This window comes from Oncorhynchus keta, chromosome 33 (assembly GCF_023373465.1).
Source record: "Oncorhynchus keta strain PuntledgeMale-10-30-2019 chromosome 33, Oket_V2, whole genome shotgun sequence".
NCBI classification, from domain to species: domain Eukaryota; kingdom Metazoa; phylum Chordata; class Actinopteri; order Salmoniformes; family Salmonidae; genus Oncorhynchus; species Oncorhynchus keta.
In genome coordinates this window covers 24305880-24321283 of record NC_068453.1, presented here as the reverse complement: position 1 = coordinate 24321283, position 15404 = coordinate 24305880, and the positions used below count along the sequence as shown (strand labels likewise).

Below are 15404 nucleotides of genomic sequence, written 5' to 3'. Positions count from 1 at the left end.
TGGCCAAAAAAATGTTGAACACACACTAGAAAAAAAAGCAATGATTCACACAGCGGTTGCCATAAGAATGAACTGAAAATTCTGTCCCAAACTAAATGTGTGGACTAGGGCTACGCCACTGCTTATAACTAACTAGAAGTTAAAGTTAAAGTTAAATATTTTTTTATTTATTTTTATTTCACCTTTATTTAACCAGGTAGGCTAGTTGAGAACAAGTTCTCATTTGCAACTGCGACCTGGCCAAGATAAAGCATAGCAGTGTGAACAGACAACACAGAGTTACACATGGAGTAAACAATTAGCAAGTCAATAACACAGTAGAAAAAAATGGGCAGTCTATATACAATGTGTGCAAAAGGCATGAGGAGGTAGGCGAATAATACAATTTTGCAGATTAACACTGGAGTGATAAATGATCAGATGGGCATGTACAGGTAGAGATATTGGTGTGCAAAAGAGCAGAAAAGTAAATAAATAAAAACAGTATAAAAACAGTATGGGAATGAGGTAGGTGAAAAAGGGTGAGCTATTTACCTATAGACTATGTACAGCTGCAGCGATCGGTTAGCTGCTCGGATAGCTGATGTTTGAAGTTGGAGAGGGAGATAAAAGTCTCCAACTTCAGCGATTTTTTTGCAATTGTTCCAGTCACAGGCAGCAGAGTACTGGAACGAAAGGCGGCCAAATGAGGTGTTGGCTTTAGGGATGATCAGTGAGATACACCTGCTGGAGCGCGTGCTACGGATGGGTGTTGCCATCGTGACCAGTGAACTGAGATAAGGCGGAGCTTTACCTAGCATGGACTTGTAGATGACCTGGAGCCAGTGGGTCTGGCGACGAATATGTAGTGAGGGCCAGCCGACTAGAGCATACAAGTCGCAGTGGTGGGTGGTATAAGGTGCTTTAGTGACAAAACGGATGGCACTGTGATAGACTGCATCCAGTTTGCTGAGTAGAGTGTTGGAAGCCATTTTGTAGATGACATCGCCGAAGTCGAGGATCGGTAGGATAGTCAGTTTTACTAGGTAAGCTTGGCAGCGTGAGTGAAGGAGGCTTTGTTGCGGAATAGAAAGCCGACTCTGGATTTGATTTTTGATTGGAGATGTTTGATGAGTCTGGAAGGAGAGTTTGCAGTCTAGCCAGACACCTAGGTACTTATAGATGTCCACATATTCAAGGTTGGAACCATCCAGGGTGGTGATGCTAGTCGGGCATGCGGGTGCAGGCAGCGATCGGTTGAAAAGCATGCATTTGGTTTTACTCGCGTTTAAGAGCAGTTGGAGGCCACGGAAGGAGTGCTGTATGGCATTGAAGCTCGTTTGGAGGTTGGATAGCACAGTGTCCAATGACGGGCCGAAAGTATATAGAATGGTGTCGTCTGCGTAGAGGTGGATCAGGGAATCGCCCGCAGCAAGAGCAACATCATTGATATATACAGAGAAAAGAGTCGGCCCGAGAATTGAACCCTGTGGCACCCCCATAGAGACTGCCAGAGGACCGGACAGCATGCCCTCTGATTTGACACACTGAACTCTGTCTGCAAAGTAATTGGTGAACCAGGCAAGGCAGTCATCCGAAAAACCGAGGCTGTTGAGTCTGCCGATAAGAATTTGGTGATTGACAGAGTCGAAAGCCTTGGCGAGGTCGATGAAGACGGCTGCACAGTACTGTCTTTTATCGATGGCGGTTATGATATCATTTAGTACCTTGAGTGTGGCTGAGGTGCACCCGTGACCGGCTCGGAAACCAGATTGCACAGCGGAGAAGGTACGGTGGGATTCGAGATGGTCAGTGACCTGTTTGTTGACTTGGCTTTCAAGACCTTAGATAGGCAGGGCAGGATGGATATAGGTCTATAGCAGTTTGGGTCCAGGGTGTCTCCCCCTTTGAAGAGGGGGATGACTGCGGCAGCTTTCAATCCTTGGGGATCTCAGACGATATGAAAGAGAGGTTGAACAGGCTGGTAATAGGGGTTGCGACAATGGCGGCAGATAGTTTCAGAAATAGCGGGTCCAGATTGTCAAGCCCAGCTGATTTGTACGGGTCCAGGTTTTGCAGCTCTTTCAGAACATCTGCTATCTGGATTTGGGTAAAGGAGAACCTGGAGAGGCTTGGGTGAGGAACTACGGGGGGGCGGAGCTGTTGGCCGAGGTTGGAGTAGCCAGGCGGAAGGCATGGCCAGCCGTTGAGAAGTGCTTATTGAAGTTTTCGATAATCATGGATTTATCGGTGGAGACCGTGTTTCCTAGCCTCAGTGCAGTGGGCAGCTGGGAGGAGGTGCTCTTGTTCTCCATGGACTTCACAGTGTCCCAGAACTTTTTGGAGTTGGAGCTACAGGATGCAAACTTCTGCCTGAAGAAGCTGGCCTTAGCTTTCCTGACTGACTGCGTGTATTGGTTCCTGACTTCCTGAACAGTTGCATATCACGGGGCTATTCGATGCTATTGCAGTCCGCCACAGGATGTTTTTGTGCTGGTCGAGGGCAGTCAGGTCTGGAGTGAACCAAGGGCTGTATCTGTTCTTGGTTCTGCATTTTTGAACGGAGCATGCTTATCTAAAATGGTGAGGAAGTTACTTTTAAAGAATGACCAGGCATCCTCAACTGACGGGATGAGGTCAATGTCCTTCCAGGATACACGGGCCAGGTCGATTAGAAAGGCCTGCTCACAGAAGTGTTTTAGGAGCGTTTGACAGTGATGAGGGGTGGTCGTTTGACTGCGGCTCCGTGGCGGATACAGGCGATGAGGCAGTGATCGCTGAGATCCTGGTTGAAGACAGCGGAGGTATATTTGGAGGGCCAGTTGGTCAGGATGACGTCTATGAGGGTGCCCTTGTTTACAGAGTTAGGGTTGTACCTGGTGGGTTCCTTGATGATTTGAGTGAGATTGAGGGCATCTAGCTTAGATTGTAGGACTGCCGGGGTGTTAAGCATATCCCAGTTTAGGTCACCTAACAGAACAAACTCTGAAGCTAGATGGGGGCGATCAATTCACAAATGGTGTCCAGGGCGCAGCTGGGAGCTGACGGGGTCGGTAGCAGGCGGCAACAGTGATAGACTTGTTTCTGGAGAGAGTAATTTTCAAAATTAGTAGTTCAAACTGTTTGGGTATGGACCTGGAAAGTATGACATTACTTTGCAGGCTATCTCTGCAGTAGACTGCGACTCCGCCCCTTTGGCAGTTCTATCTTGACGGAAGATGTTATAGTTGGGTATGGAAATCTCTGAATTTTTGGTGGCCTTCCTGAGCCAGGATTCAGACACGGCAAGGACATCAGGGTTAGCAGAGTGTGCTAAAGCAGTGAGTAAAACAAACTTAGGGAGGAGGCTTCTGATGTTGACATGCATAAAACCAAGACTTTTTCGATCACAGAAGTCAACAAATGAGGGTACCTGGGGGCATGCAGGGCCTGGGTTTACCTCCACATCACCCGCGGAACAGAGAAGGAGTAGTATGAAATGTAAGACGTATCAAATAAATTATATCCAACTCAGGGCTCCAGCAAATGCATTTTGTTTTCTAACTTGCTATCTAAGTGGCTAGATGTCAAGATCAAGCTTCTTGGTTACAGCAGAGACACCCTAATCTGGTGGTCCCAGCGCGCACGACCCACGTGGAGTTCCAGGTCTCCGGTAGCCTCTGGAACTGCCGATCTGCGGCCAACAAGGCAGAGTTCATCTCAGCCTATGCCTCCCTCCAGTCCCTCGACTTCTTGGCACTGACGGAAACATGGATCACCACAGATAACACTGCTACTCCTACTGCTCTCTCTTCGTCCGCCCACGTGTTCTCGCACACCCCGAGAGCTTCTGGTCAGCGGGGTGGTGGCACCGGGATCCTCATCTCTCCCAAGTGGTCATTCTCTCTTTCTCCCCTTACCCATCTGTCTATCGCCTCCTTTGAATTTCATGCTGTCACAGTTACCAGCCCTTTCAAGCTTAACATCCTTATCATTTATCGCCCTCCAGGTCCCCTCGGAGAGTTCATCAATGAGCTTGATGTCTTGATAAGCTCCTTTCCTGAGGACGGCTCACCTCTCACAGTTCTGGGCGACTTTAACCTCCCCACGTCTACCTTTGACTCATTCCTCTCTGCCTCCTTCTTTCCACTCCTTTCCTCTTTTGACCTCACCCTCTCACCTTCCCCCTACTCACAAGGCAGGCAATACGCTCGACCTCATCTTTACTAGATGCTGTTCTTCCACTAACCTCATTGCAACTCCCTCCAAGTCTCCGACCACTACCTTGTATCCTTTTCCCTCTCGCTCTCATCCAACACTTCCCACACTGCCCCTACTCGGATGGTATCGCGCCGTCCCAACCTTCGCTCTCTCTCCCCCGCTACTCTCTCCTCTTCCATCCTATCATCTCTTCCCTCTGCTCAAACCTTCTCCAACCTATCTCCTGATTCTGCCTCCTCAACCCTCCTCTCCTCCCTTTCTGCATCCTTTGACTCTCTATGTCCCCTATCTTCCAGGCCGGCTCGGTCCTCCCTCCCGCTCCGTGGCTCGACGACTCATTGCGAGCTCACAGAACAGGGCTCCGGGCAGCCGAGCGGAAATGGAGGAAAACTCGCCTCCCTGCGGACCTGGCATCCTTTCTCGCTCCCTCCTCTCTACATTTTCCTTCTCTGTCTCTGCTGCTAAAGCCACTTTCTACCACTCTAAATTCCAAGCATCTGCCTCTAACCCTAGGAAGCTCTTTGCCACCTTCTCCTCCCTCCTGAATCCTCCTCCCCTCCCCCTCCTCCTCTCTGCAGATGACTTCGTCAACCATTTTGAAAAGAAGGTCGACCACATCCGATCCTCGTTTGCTAAGTCAAACGACACCGCTGGTTCTGCTCACACTGCCCTACCCTGTGCTCTGACCTCTTTCTCCCCTCTCTCTCCAGATGAAATCTCGCGTCTTGTGACGGCCGGCCGCCCAACAACCTGCCCGCTCGACCCTATCCCCTCCTCTCTTCTCCAGACCATTTCCGGAGACCTTCTCCCTTACCTCACCTCGCTCATCAACTCATCCCTGACCGCTGGCTACGTCCCTTCCGTCTTCAAGAGAGCGAGAGTTGCACCCCTTCTGAAAAAACCTACACTCGATCCCTCCGATGTCAACAATTACAGACCAGTATCCCTTCTTTCTTTTCTCTCCAAAACTCTTGAACGTGCCGTCCTTGGCCAGCTCTCCCGCTATCTCTCTCAGAATGACCTTCTTGATCCAAATCAGTCAGGTTTCAAGACTAGTCATTCAACTGAGACTGCTCTTCTCTGTATCACGGAGGCGCTCCGCACTGCTAAAGCTAACTCTCTCTCCTCTGCTCTCATTCTTCTAGACCTATCGGCTGCCTTCGATACTGTGAACCATCAGATCCTCCTCTCCACCCTCTCCGAGTTGGGCATCTCAGGCGCGGCCCACGCTTGGATTGCGTCCTACCTGACAGGTCGCTCCTACCAGGTGGCGTGGCGAGAATCTGTCTCCTCACCACGCGCTCTCACCACTGGTGTCCCCCAGGGCTCTGTTCTAGGCCCTCTCCTATTCTCGCTATACACCAAGTCACTTGGCTCTGTCATAACCTCACATGGTCTCTCCTATCATTGCTATGCAGACGACACACAATTAATCTTCTCCTTTCCCCCTTCTGATGACCAGGTGGCGAATCGCATCTCTGCATGTCTGGCAGACATATCAGTGTGGATGACGGATCACCACCTCAAGCTGAACCTCGGCAAGACGGAGCTGCTCTTCCTCCCGGGAAGGACTGCCCATTCCATGATCTCGCCATCACGGTTGACAACTCCATTGTGTCCTCCTCCCAGAGCGCTAAGAACCTTGGCGTGATCCTGGACAACACCCTGTCGTTCTCAACTAACATCAAGGCGGTGGCCCGTTCCTGTAGGTTCATGCTCTACAACATCCGCAGAGTACGACCCTGCCTCACACAGGAAGCGGCGCAGGTCCTAATCCAGGCACTTGTCATCTCCCGTCTGGATTACTGCAACTCGCTGTTGGCTGGGCTCCCTGCCTGTGCCATTAAACCCCTACAACTCATCCAGAACGCCGCAGCCCGTCTGGTGTTCAACCTTCCCAAGTTCTCTCACGTCACCCCGCTCCTCCGCTCTCTCCACTGGCTTCCAGTTGAAGCTCGCATCCGCTACAAGACCATGGTGCTTGCCTACGGAGCTGTGAGGGGAACGGCACCTCAGTACCTCCAGGCTCTGATCAGGCCCTACACCCAAACAAGGGCACTGCGTTCATCCACCTCTGGCCTGCTCGCCTCCCTACCACTGAGGAAGTACAGTTCCCGCTCAGCCCAGTCAAAACTGTTCGCTGCTCTGGCTCCCCAATGGTGGAACACACTCCCTCACGACGCCAGGACAGCGGAGTCAATCACCACCTTCCGGAGACACCTGAAACCCCACCTCTTTAAGGAATACCTAGGATAGGATAAAGTAATCCTTCTCACCCCCCTTAAAAGATTTAGATGCACTATTGTAAAGTGGCTGTTCCACTGGATGTCATAAGGTGAATGCACCAATTTGTAAGTCGCTCTGGATAAGAGCGTTTGCTAAATGACTTAAATGTAATGTAAATGTAATCCTGAATCAACAGTGAGCTTGCCTAGAAGGTATCGAAGTCTGTCTGGTGTGAAAAGATTTACACAATATTATTCCTGAATGCAGTCGTGTCATTTCAATAAAGAGTATTTCAATTTCCAGAATCTCACCTTAATGTGAGGCTCTCAATAGTGATGACAGATATTGAAATAGAGCTAAATGAATGTATGAATTAGTCCAAAATACATCTGCAAGCTTGGAGACCTAGCTACTGTATATCCTAAGCAAAATGCAATGCAATGTGGGAATATGATATCCAAAGTATCTCTCTCTCTGGATATTGTATAAGTTAGGCTACATTTAACACTCCACTTCAATATGGACCTTATGATCATAAAAGTGGAATCAATGTAGCTACTTGTTGTTGGCACTAATGTGCCAATCACAGAGACTTTCCCCTCGTCACCTCACCGTCTGTGTAGCTGACTAAGTAGCCAGATCACATGACTCAGGTAGGAAAGCTGAACAAACACAACAGTTAGTTAACGTTAGCTGGCTTCTATGATAGGCTATCCATACCAGTGCGTCTGCCGACGGGCAGTTCAGCAATTGCGGAAGGAACGCGGTTGTGTGACAGGGTTAGAGCTTGCTACACCATGTAACTAGTTACGATTAGCTTCCTGCTAGCTAGCGTAGTGGCGAAACCAATACCTGTCCTGTTTGTTTAACCGGTTTTTGTTAATGTGGCTACCCAGTTAGCTAGCCGCATAACCTGGCATGCATAGATAGCTAGTTAGCTATCGCATAGCAGTAGGCTAGGTAGAAAGCTAGTTAAAGAGAGACGTCACTTTTGACGTTTGTTGAAATGCCGTGCTGCGTTTCTGGGTCTGAATCAAACTATATCATGCTTACCTGTGTCACGAAGGGAATGTCAGTGGTTTTATGATTCCAAGTAGTTTAAATTGGAAAACAGCTGTCAGTGATGGCTGTGGTACACAGCCTCCATCCCTTCCAGCCCAAATTTCTGGTTGACTTCTTTGCTAAGCTAGCTTGCCACTTACTGTAAACGTCACATCCGGCTACTCTATCAGATAAGTGCCCTTTCTGTTTATTTGGGAGCACTTTTCTCATGATTATACCAGACAAGTGATTACGCCCTTCTGTATAGTGTTTGAATATTTCATGCATATCTATGTCCAATGGTTGCTCAAATGAGAACTGGAACTTCCAATGATGTTTAATGAAAGTCTTATTGTACTGTATTTAATCGTTTTTCAGCAAAGTGCATTTCAAAACAATTCAACGCATTAACTTCAAAACCTGAATCGGCAACATTACGGATCATGTGTAATATTCTGCTGACTAAAATATGTAAAGCTCAAAACTAGGCAGCAACATACAGCAGCAGTACAGAAAATGCTCTAGAATTTAAAACTTTGTACCAATGATGCAACAACTTAACCCGGGGTGTATTCACTAGGAACCACACAGAAAAAAACTGAAACAAACAGGGACCCATTTGAATTTGTCCAACAGAAACTTATTTTTGTTGCACAACTTTTTTGCTCGGGTGTGCAACTAATGAATACACCCCTGGATTGTATGATTTACACTCATTTCAATAAGTTAATGCACTCCTTCAAGTTATGCTAAAAACATGGCACTTATTTGAGACAAAGCATTCATTTGTAAGACACCAACAAACTACAAAAGTAAAAACTTTTGGCTGCATTTGAAACATTCCACCTTATGATTAAACTTTCAAACCAATGCAATCAAAGCCTATTACAATCCAATAGAATAGTTAGTGTCAACGATGTGAATAACAGATATGAAACATGTTCTTGACAGCAGTGGGAAACAGTTCCATAATTAACTAAATTAATACAATTTCAAATAATTCAGTTTGTCCCCAACAGAATTGTACAGATATAAAAGTGCTACATTTACCAGCATTATTCCCTTACCAGTTATAAGATGCTACATTACCAGCATTATTCCCTTACCAGTTATAAGATGCTACATTTACCAGCATTATTCCCTTTACCAGTTATAAGATGCAGTCAACGAAATCCAAAACAATACATCATTTGTTAAGACTGTCAACACAATAATTGTGTTACATTTCATTTAAGGTATAGAAATAAAGTGTAATGCTTAATCGTCAAAAGAGATTCCTGTTCAAGCTTAATATCCAGCCTAAACTTCTATTTACAGTACCGAAATTAAAATCTACCTGAGAAAACTAGATACTTGATACCAAAACCAGCCCTGAATAAATTCAGTTAGATCCTATGCCTGTTAGTTTTAGATAAATGTTTCACCAACATTACACACATTTCCCACTGTGTAGGTTTCAACAAAATCAAAGGTTTTCCTGACAGGCATCAGCTAAGGAAAGCAGAGAATGCTCTCATTCACCAGAAATAAACCCTTGAGGCACCTGGGTAAGTGCATCTCTCCTTGTTAGAACACAACAATTGCTACTAATATACCACTAGCATCTAGTGTTGATGAGAACATACTATGGCCAACAAACTAGTGCAAATGCATTCCTGAAAACTACTGCCAGCACTGTGGAAAATGTTGGCATAACAAAGAACAAACGCGCTTAAAAAGCAGAAAAGGATCCCTACTGCCCAATTCCAAAATCAACCCTTAGACCCACACCCTATGTAGTATGCCCTTGTGTAGACCAGGGGCACGTTCAGCAGGATTGAACGTTCAGATATAAATACGCTATGTAGATCAAACATGCCTCTGACATGTAGAATAAGGAATCACATGGGCTCACTTCAATCTGTAATGTTCAAGAACATTTAGCAACTGAACATAGCCCTGGAATGACCTTACCCTCTGATTGATAAGTTGAAAACTTATACCTGGAATTTCTTATAACTAATCCAACCCCCCCCTAGAAAGTGGAGGAGAAGTGCTGGAGGAAGACTATGGGATGGTGCTTCTGGAACTCCTTGACCAGCCTCCTCCTCTCCTTGACAGACAGGGCCTTGCTCAGGCTGATGTCCCTGATCAGCTGCTTCAGGCTCTCCAGGGTGGCCGCCTCGCACTGATCCTCATACTGCTGCAGCGACACCTGCTGGCAGAACGTAAACACTGCAACATAGGATGAAGAGAAGGGTGTCAATACAGGGGTGTGTTTATTAGGGAACAAATCACAGAAAACAGAAATTCACTTCTCATTGGTAGTTTGTCGGTTCTTTCATTTCGTGCCTAGTGAACACCACACTGATGGTGGTTTATTCATTACTGAAGATTAGGGACGACTCACTATTTTATGTAGTACTGTTATAATAGCATTACCACAAAAGGGCATATACTGCAGATCACCAAGTCCTAAAATTATGTATCAAGTGGGCCTGAATGTACTCAAGTTGGATTGAACTCACTCGCAATGTTGTTCGGATCTCTTCCTTGCTGCAGGATTTGCAGTGTTCTCCTCACAGCATCAATCAGCGATGTGGGGGTCTATTTCCATTATGGATAGAGAAGGGTTGATAAAAGGTTACTTCATTCACAAACAAATTATATACATGCTGCACTTAATGTTCCAGGCAATGTCAGAAATACGGCAAACAAATTGAAACTACCGTTTCAGTACCTCCTCCCTACCGTTTCAGTACCTCCTCCCTACCGTTTCAGTACCTCCTCCCTACCGTTTCAGTACCTCCTCCCTACCGTTTCAGTACCTCCTCCCTACCGTTTCAGTACCTCCTCCCTACCGTTTCAGTACCTCCTCCCTACCGTTTCAGTACCTCCTCCCTACCGTTTCAGTACCTCCTCCCTACCGTTGTAGTACAGATTACACTCTTAAGAATAGGGTACAGAATTAAGTCTTCAGATGCCTGACTTTAAAAGGGCAAGATGTCCAAATCCTGATTTTAAAAGCCTCCCTCTCTAGCTACTATTTCCGTTTTTGGAATGGAGGACTGCGGGCGAGGGTCTGTCAGAAGAGGGCCAGGGAAGAGGATCAGGAATTTCAGGTGCCTACCTTAAAGAGCTGAGTGTGGTTGTCCATCAGAAACAGCAGCAGCCTCTCACTCTGGGTACGAGATAGCTCTTTATTCTGCAAGATGGCCTTCAGAAATGTCCTGCTGATCAGGGCCCTGTTGTCTGTCTGGACATATTGAGTGGTCCGTCACACAGTGGACCACCAGTGTTACCACTTTGGCTGAAGCAAAAACCCAGCCGCGATCGCAGGGTATGATTGGCCCACCACTGATGTATATAGTATTTATCATTGGGCCCTGACCCATTATTTGAGAAACAATGGTTTTGGAGTGGGATTACCTGTTTGTGCAGACGGCATGCATCCGGATGGGCTGCTGTGGCCATGAAGGCCAGGAGTCTCCTCAGCTCATCTCTCCCAGCAGGCTCCAACAGATGCAGACACAGCTGATAGGCCCTGACAGCATCATCCACCTTCCCACAGTCTGAGAATACACACACAGGAAGAGGAATAATAGGGAGAGAGTGGGTGGGAGTGTATGTCAAAGAGACATGTACAGACACAGGGGTCTAACATGATGAAAACACTATATCACACAACCCCCCACCATAATTCCTCAACCAGCCAGTCTCACCCAGCAGGTCCAGTATGGCCGTGTGGATGTCCAGGTAGCGTCCGGTGAGCAGCGGGGACCTCTCCTGGCTTCCGTAGTGTTTGGCCATGGTGTCAAACAGCAGTTTCTTCTGGCCGGCCAGCCTCTCTGCCCCCTCTGTGGTACTGCCCTGCTGGAGGAGGTGCTCCCCCGCCAACACGATCAGCTGGTCAGGGAAGAGCTCCAGGCAGTCAGCAGCTGCCACCAGCCATGCGTCCAGCCTACAGTGTCACAGGGAGAGGAAGCCAACTTCAGGGCCTTCTTTTAATGTCAAAAGAGCTTAAATATAATTTGGAACCAAAATAAATATTCCTATCTTTTTTTCATTCCGTTCCAGTTTTCCAACCAGAAAAAGTTTGGAACCGGTTCAGATTGTTCCTTTTCATTCAGTGAAATCAACAGGTTTTTTTTTACAAAATAGCTCATTAATTTACTCAACACATTAGCATTGATAGAGAAGCTTGCTATGGAAGCGTAAGCTAGTTGTTTACATGTTGATTGGTCAGATATTTCAGTCGCATCTCACACCTGCACTATTACCGGCGGGGGCAGAAAGAGAGACAAGCTTGGGTTGAAGCGCTGAACATCAAGACATGAACTGGGATGTGTTTAGGCTATTAATAGCATTATAACTTTACAACAAATTATATTCTAGATATTAAGAATATTTTTGGAACAAAAATAACATTATTAACCCATTCTAAAGATTTGAAAATAATGTTTCTGTTCCAGAACACAAGATCACTTTCATTCCCAGTTCAATTTCCATTCCTAAAATGACTTTTTCAGTGTTCTGTTCCATAAACCGGGTCCAATCCCTGGTTTTGACCAACAAAATAATGCTTACAATTCCTAGTATCTATTCCATTAAATCATATGGCGGCTGGTTAGGTACTAACTCGGGAAGGTTGAGGGTCTGGGGCAGCTCACGGTCCAGGCAGGTGTTGGAGATGACCAGGTCCTGGTGGTGGCTCTGCAGCAGCTGCAGGGCGGCAGCCTGGGGGTGGGGCTGGGCCCCCCGGGTCGGAGTCGCCAGGATACAGTCCAGCACGGGTAGCTCCACCGTCTGCAGCAGCTGAAGCAACGTCTGCTGCTTCCACACCTCCTCCACCACTGAGGAGAAGGGAGAGAGGGGGGTAGAATGACAAGCAAGAGTGGGAAAGAAAAAAATAAGTGAGACAAATGGAGGATGAGACAGAAAGGGAGGAGGAAAGAGGAATGGAGGGAAATGGAAAAGAAACAGGAAGAAAACAAAAGTACATTCACTTTTCCAATATAGTCATTTCCAACATGGCCAGGTGGAGACAGCCAGGCTTTGTCATCTCACCTGTCTTTGAAAGGAAGATGGTGGTGGGGGCTTTGGTAATGGCTTTAGGGAGGGAGGGCTGCAGGTTGATGATCTTCAGCAGCCTCTCTACCCTCCGGTCTGAGGGGCCCAGCGCCAGGGGATTGGAGATGGTCCTCAGCTCACTCAGTCTGCAGAGAGAGAGCAGTGATGATGTAGTGAGGTATAGTAAAACCGCGTGTGAGAGAGAAACCAAAAGAATAAGAACGTGTGTGTGCATTTTTGTGACTCAGACAAACCTAGAGCCTTTCTTCCTCACTAAGTCCTCAGGGGCCATGTTCTCAGTGTCCCCACTCTTTCCAGCCTTAATGGCTGAGCCAGGCAGCGAGCTGCAGTCCTGGAAACGGTAGAGGCTGCAGCCCGTGTCCTCGAAAGTGGCCTCCTTGTCCCGGCGGAACAGCTTGGTCCCCACCGCCTCAAACACCTTGGCTTCCATGAGCGCCTGGCAGAGCCTGGCGGCCTTAAGACGTGACACCTCACTGGCACAGAAGAAGACGTTCTGCATCAAGTAGCTGAGCACAGTGTCTACTGCGTCAGAGCCTGTGAAGCAGTCAGGGTGTACATACAGGTGGCGCCGCCGCCGTCGCACCTCCACCTGTGTATGCAGCGCCTGGATGATGTTGTGCCACAGCTGTGTAGCGTGGAAGGGCCCAGAGAATCCTATGTGATGACACATTCAGGTAGTAGACTCAGTCATATTTCATCAACAGTATGGCGGCTGCATGCAAAATAAAAACACCACGACAGAGTTCTAATCTGCCAAGACAGCAGATTGTCAGTTCGGATTTTTTGTGGGGGTTGTTGATTTTTGTGGGATATCGTCACATTGCTGGATCTAGTTAGTTAACGTTAGCTACCCTTCACTTCAATATTAATAACACACCTCTCGTATGGTCGTTTAACTTAAGTTTACTCAGAGTCAAAGATAAGGGGTGTGGCCATAAAAACATGACATGTAGCTAGCTAAATTAGAATGTAATGTGTTTATAATGGCCTAGTTAGCAGTTTAACTAACGACGTTAACTAGCTAGGCTAGCAAGATGAGCTAACACAGCTTTGTACGCTGGCTGTATTTTTGGATATGAAAACAAAAAGTTGAAAGCTTGTTACGGTTTATAACCTCAGTATTTTCATGTTAATTTCTCACCTGGTTGAACATTTTCACGAAGGCTCCGTGTTTGACTGTTCAATCGTCTAAACCTCGGAGTTAAATCACCCGCCATGGTGAAAAAGGATGTGACGTAGCTTCTTCTTTGTTGAGGTTTAACGGCGGCTGGCATCCAATAAATGTTGCATTACCGCCACCAACTAGACTAGGGTATAAATCCCTTATACTTTGAGTGGAAAATACATTTTAAAAAATGCCCTGCCATCTAACCCTACACATTAAAAACCCACCACCCTATTCAAACCTATCTGGTCCAACCTCAGGCCAATGGCCTGGGAGGTTTGGACACCACCACTCAACACACCCTAACTCTGACGTCAAATCTCGTACACCTAAATACTTCTCTGCAGCTGCCACCACAACTTCTATTTCCTGTAACGTAAGTTCCATCTCTGCAGTCCATTGATGAGCGCTAAAAAGCAAATCTTCTCAGGATCTCAGGATCTTCCTCAACCTGCCTCTCACCAGACACTTCTGATCCCCAGCCCCATAGGCACCCATACAATTAACACATACCACTTCTTTCCCCAATACAACTCATTCCTTTGTTTTATGTCCTTCTGCATACTTCTCACACCTACACACTGCTGTCAGATGCTCATAAGCTTGACACCTGTAACAACGTAATGGATTCTGCACAAAGGCTCGTACAGGATAACTGACATTTCCTAACATCACTTTGTCAGGCAAATACTTAACATCAAAACTCAAAAGAACAGACCATGACTTCTATTTTTACATTCACACCACACTGTTTACATCGCACCAAACGACAAGCATCACAAACTCTGGGAATCTTTCCCTTCAGCTGGTCCACTTTCACATTTACCGCTACCCCAGTAGTCACTCCTTTCAATGGTGCCCTTTTCTTGAGAGCAAAACAAGTCACAGCTACCTTCCCAATGAGTGTGGCGTGAAGCGCCCGCTCCCTCTGACCGGCAGAAACACAAACAATTATCACAAGACCACTTCAGGTTACCTTCACCGATTCCACTGCACCCAACTTTGTTTTCACCCACCCTGAAACCACAAATGAACTTCACTGCACATGCCACCTTCGATAATTCTCCCTTATTCACTTCCATTTCAGACCCGTATTGATCAGGCCACACCTCGTCACAACCACCAAACGTACTTCAAAGGTTGTTAAAGAACGGTGCGCACCATTTTGGGAAAACGTGTCATACAGTACAAACCATCACGCAACGTAGCAACCGTTGAGGCGAACTGAACACACCCCAACATAAAATGCAGCCATGTCTTTTCACCTGACCCGGTCCCCTCTCTGAAAAGGTACGTATTAGGGATAAGGCATTTCACTCAGTCACTCACTGATCTCTACACCTGGATGGTATATGTGGACAGTGTGATACAATACTTTATCTTCTCCTGGCATTGTGGATACCAAGGTAAGTTTGATAACTTGGGCATGTAATGGTGCAGCCTTAGCCTGGTCTATTATATTGTAATATTATAATATAAAATGCTATACAGTGTGATTTGGAAAAAGTGCACTAGTTCATTGCCATGCATAGTTATCTACAATTTCACTTCTTCATTGGGGTTTATTGGCAGTTGGCATCCAATGTTATGGTGCATTACTGACACCTACTGTACTGGAGTGTGGGCCAGAGACCGGGAGAAACTAAATCCTACCTGGCAGCCTCGTTGCTCTTAAAAAAATATTAAATATTTGAGTTTATATATAATGACGTTCTACTCAGTA

At 46.7% G+C, this 15404-nt stretch overlaps 2 protein-coding genes across 3 annotated transcripts in view; both read right to left on the bottom strand.

Moving 5' to 3' along the window:
* Nucleotides 1-7609, bottom strand: part of LOC118383872 (SCY1-like protein 2) — a 65412-nt gene extending 57803 nt beyond the window's left edge. For both annotated transcript variants that reach the window (XM_052492545.1, XM_052492546.1), the window contains exon 1: nucleotides 7459-7609. The gene's annotated coding sequence lies outside the window, so the exon portion shown is untranslated. The remainder of the gene's footprint in view (nucleotides 1-7458) is intronic.
* Nucleotides 7610-7768: 159 nt separating this feature from the next.
* depdc4 (DEP domain containing 4) lies at nucleotides 7769-13786 on the bottom strand. The gene is made up of 9 exons (XM_035766221.2): nucleotides 13658-13786; nucleotides 12750-13170; nucleotides 12493-12641; nucleotides 12065-12278; nucleotides 11148-11386; nucleotides 10855-10997; nucleotides 10556-10681; nucleotides 9954-10032; nucleotides 7769-9660 (listed from the first exon to the last, which is right to left on the bottom strand). The coding sequence occupies exons 1-9, from the start codon at nucleotides 13731-13733 to the stop codon at nucleotides 9461-9463; spliced, it is 1647 nt and encodes a 548-aa protein (XP_035622114.1). The 5' UTR covers nucleotides 13734-13786; the 3' UTR covers nucleotides 7769-9460.
* Between the last annotated feature and the right edge of the window lie 1618 nt (nucleotides 13787-15404).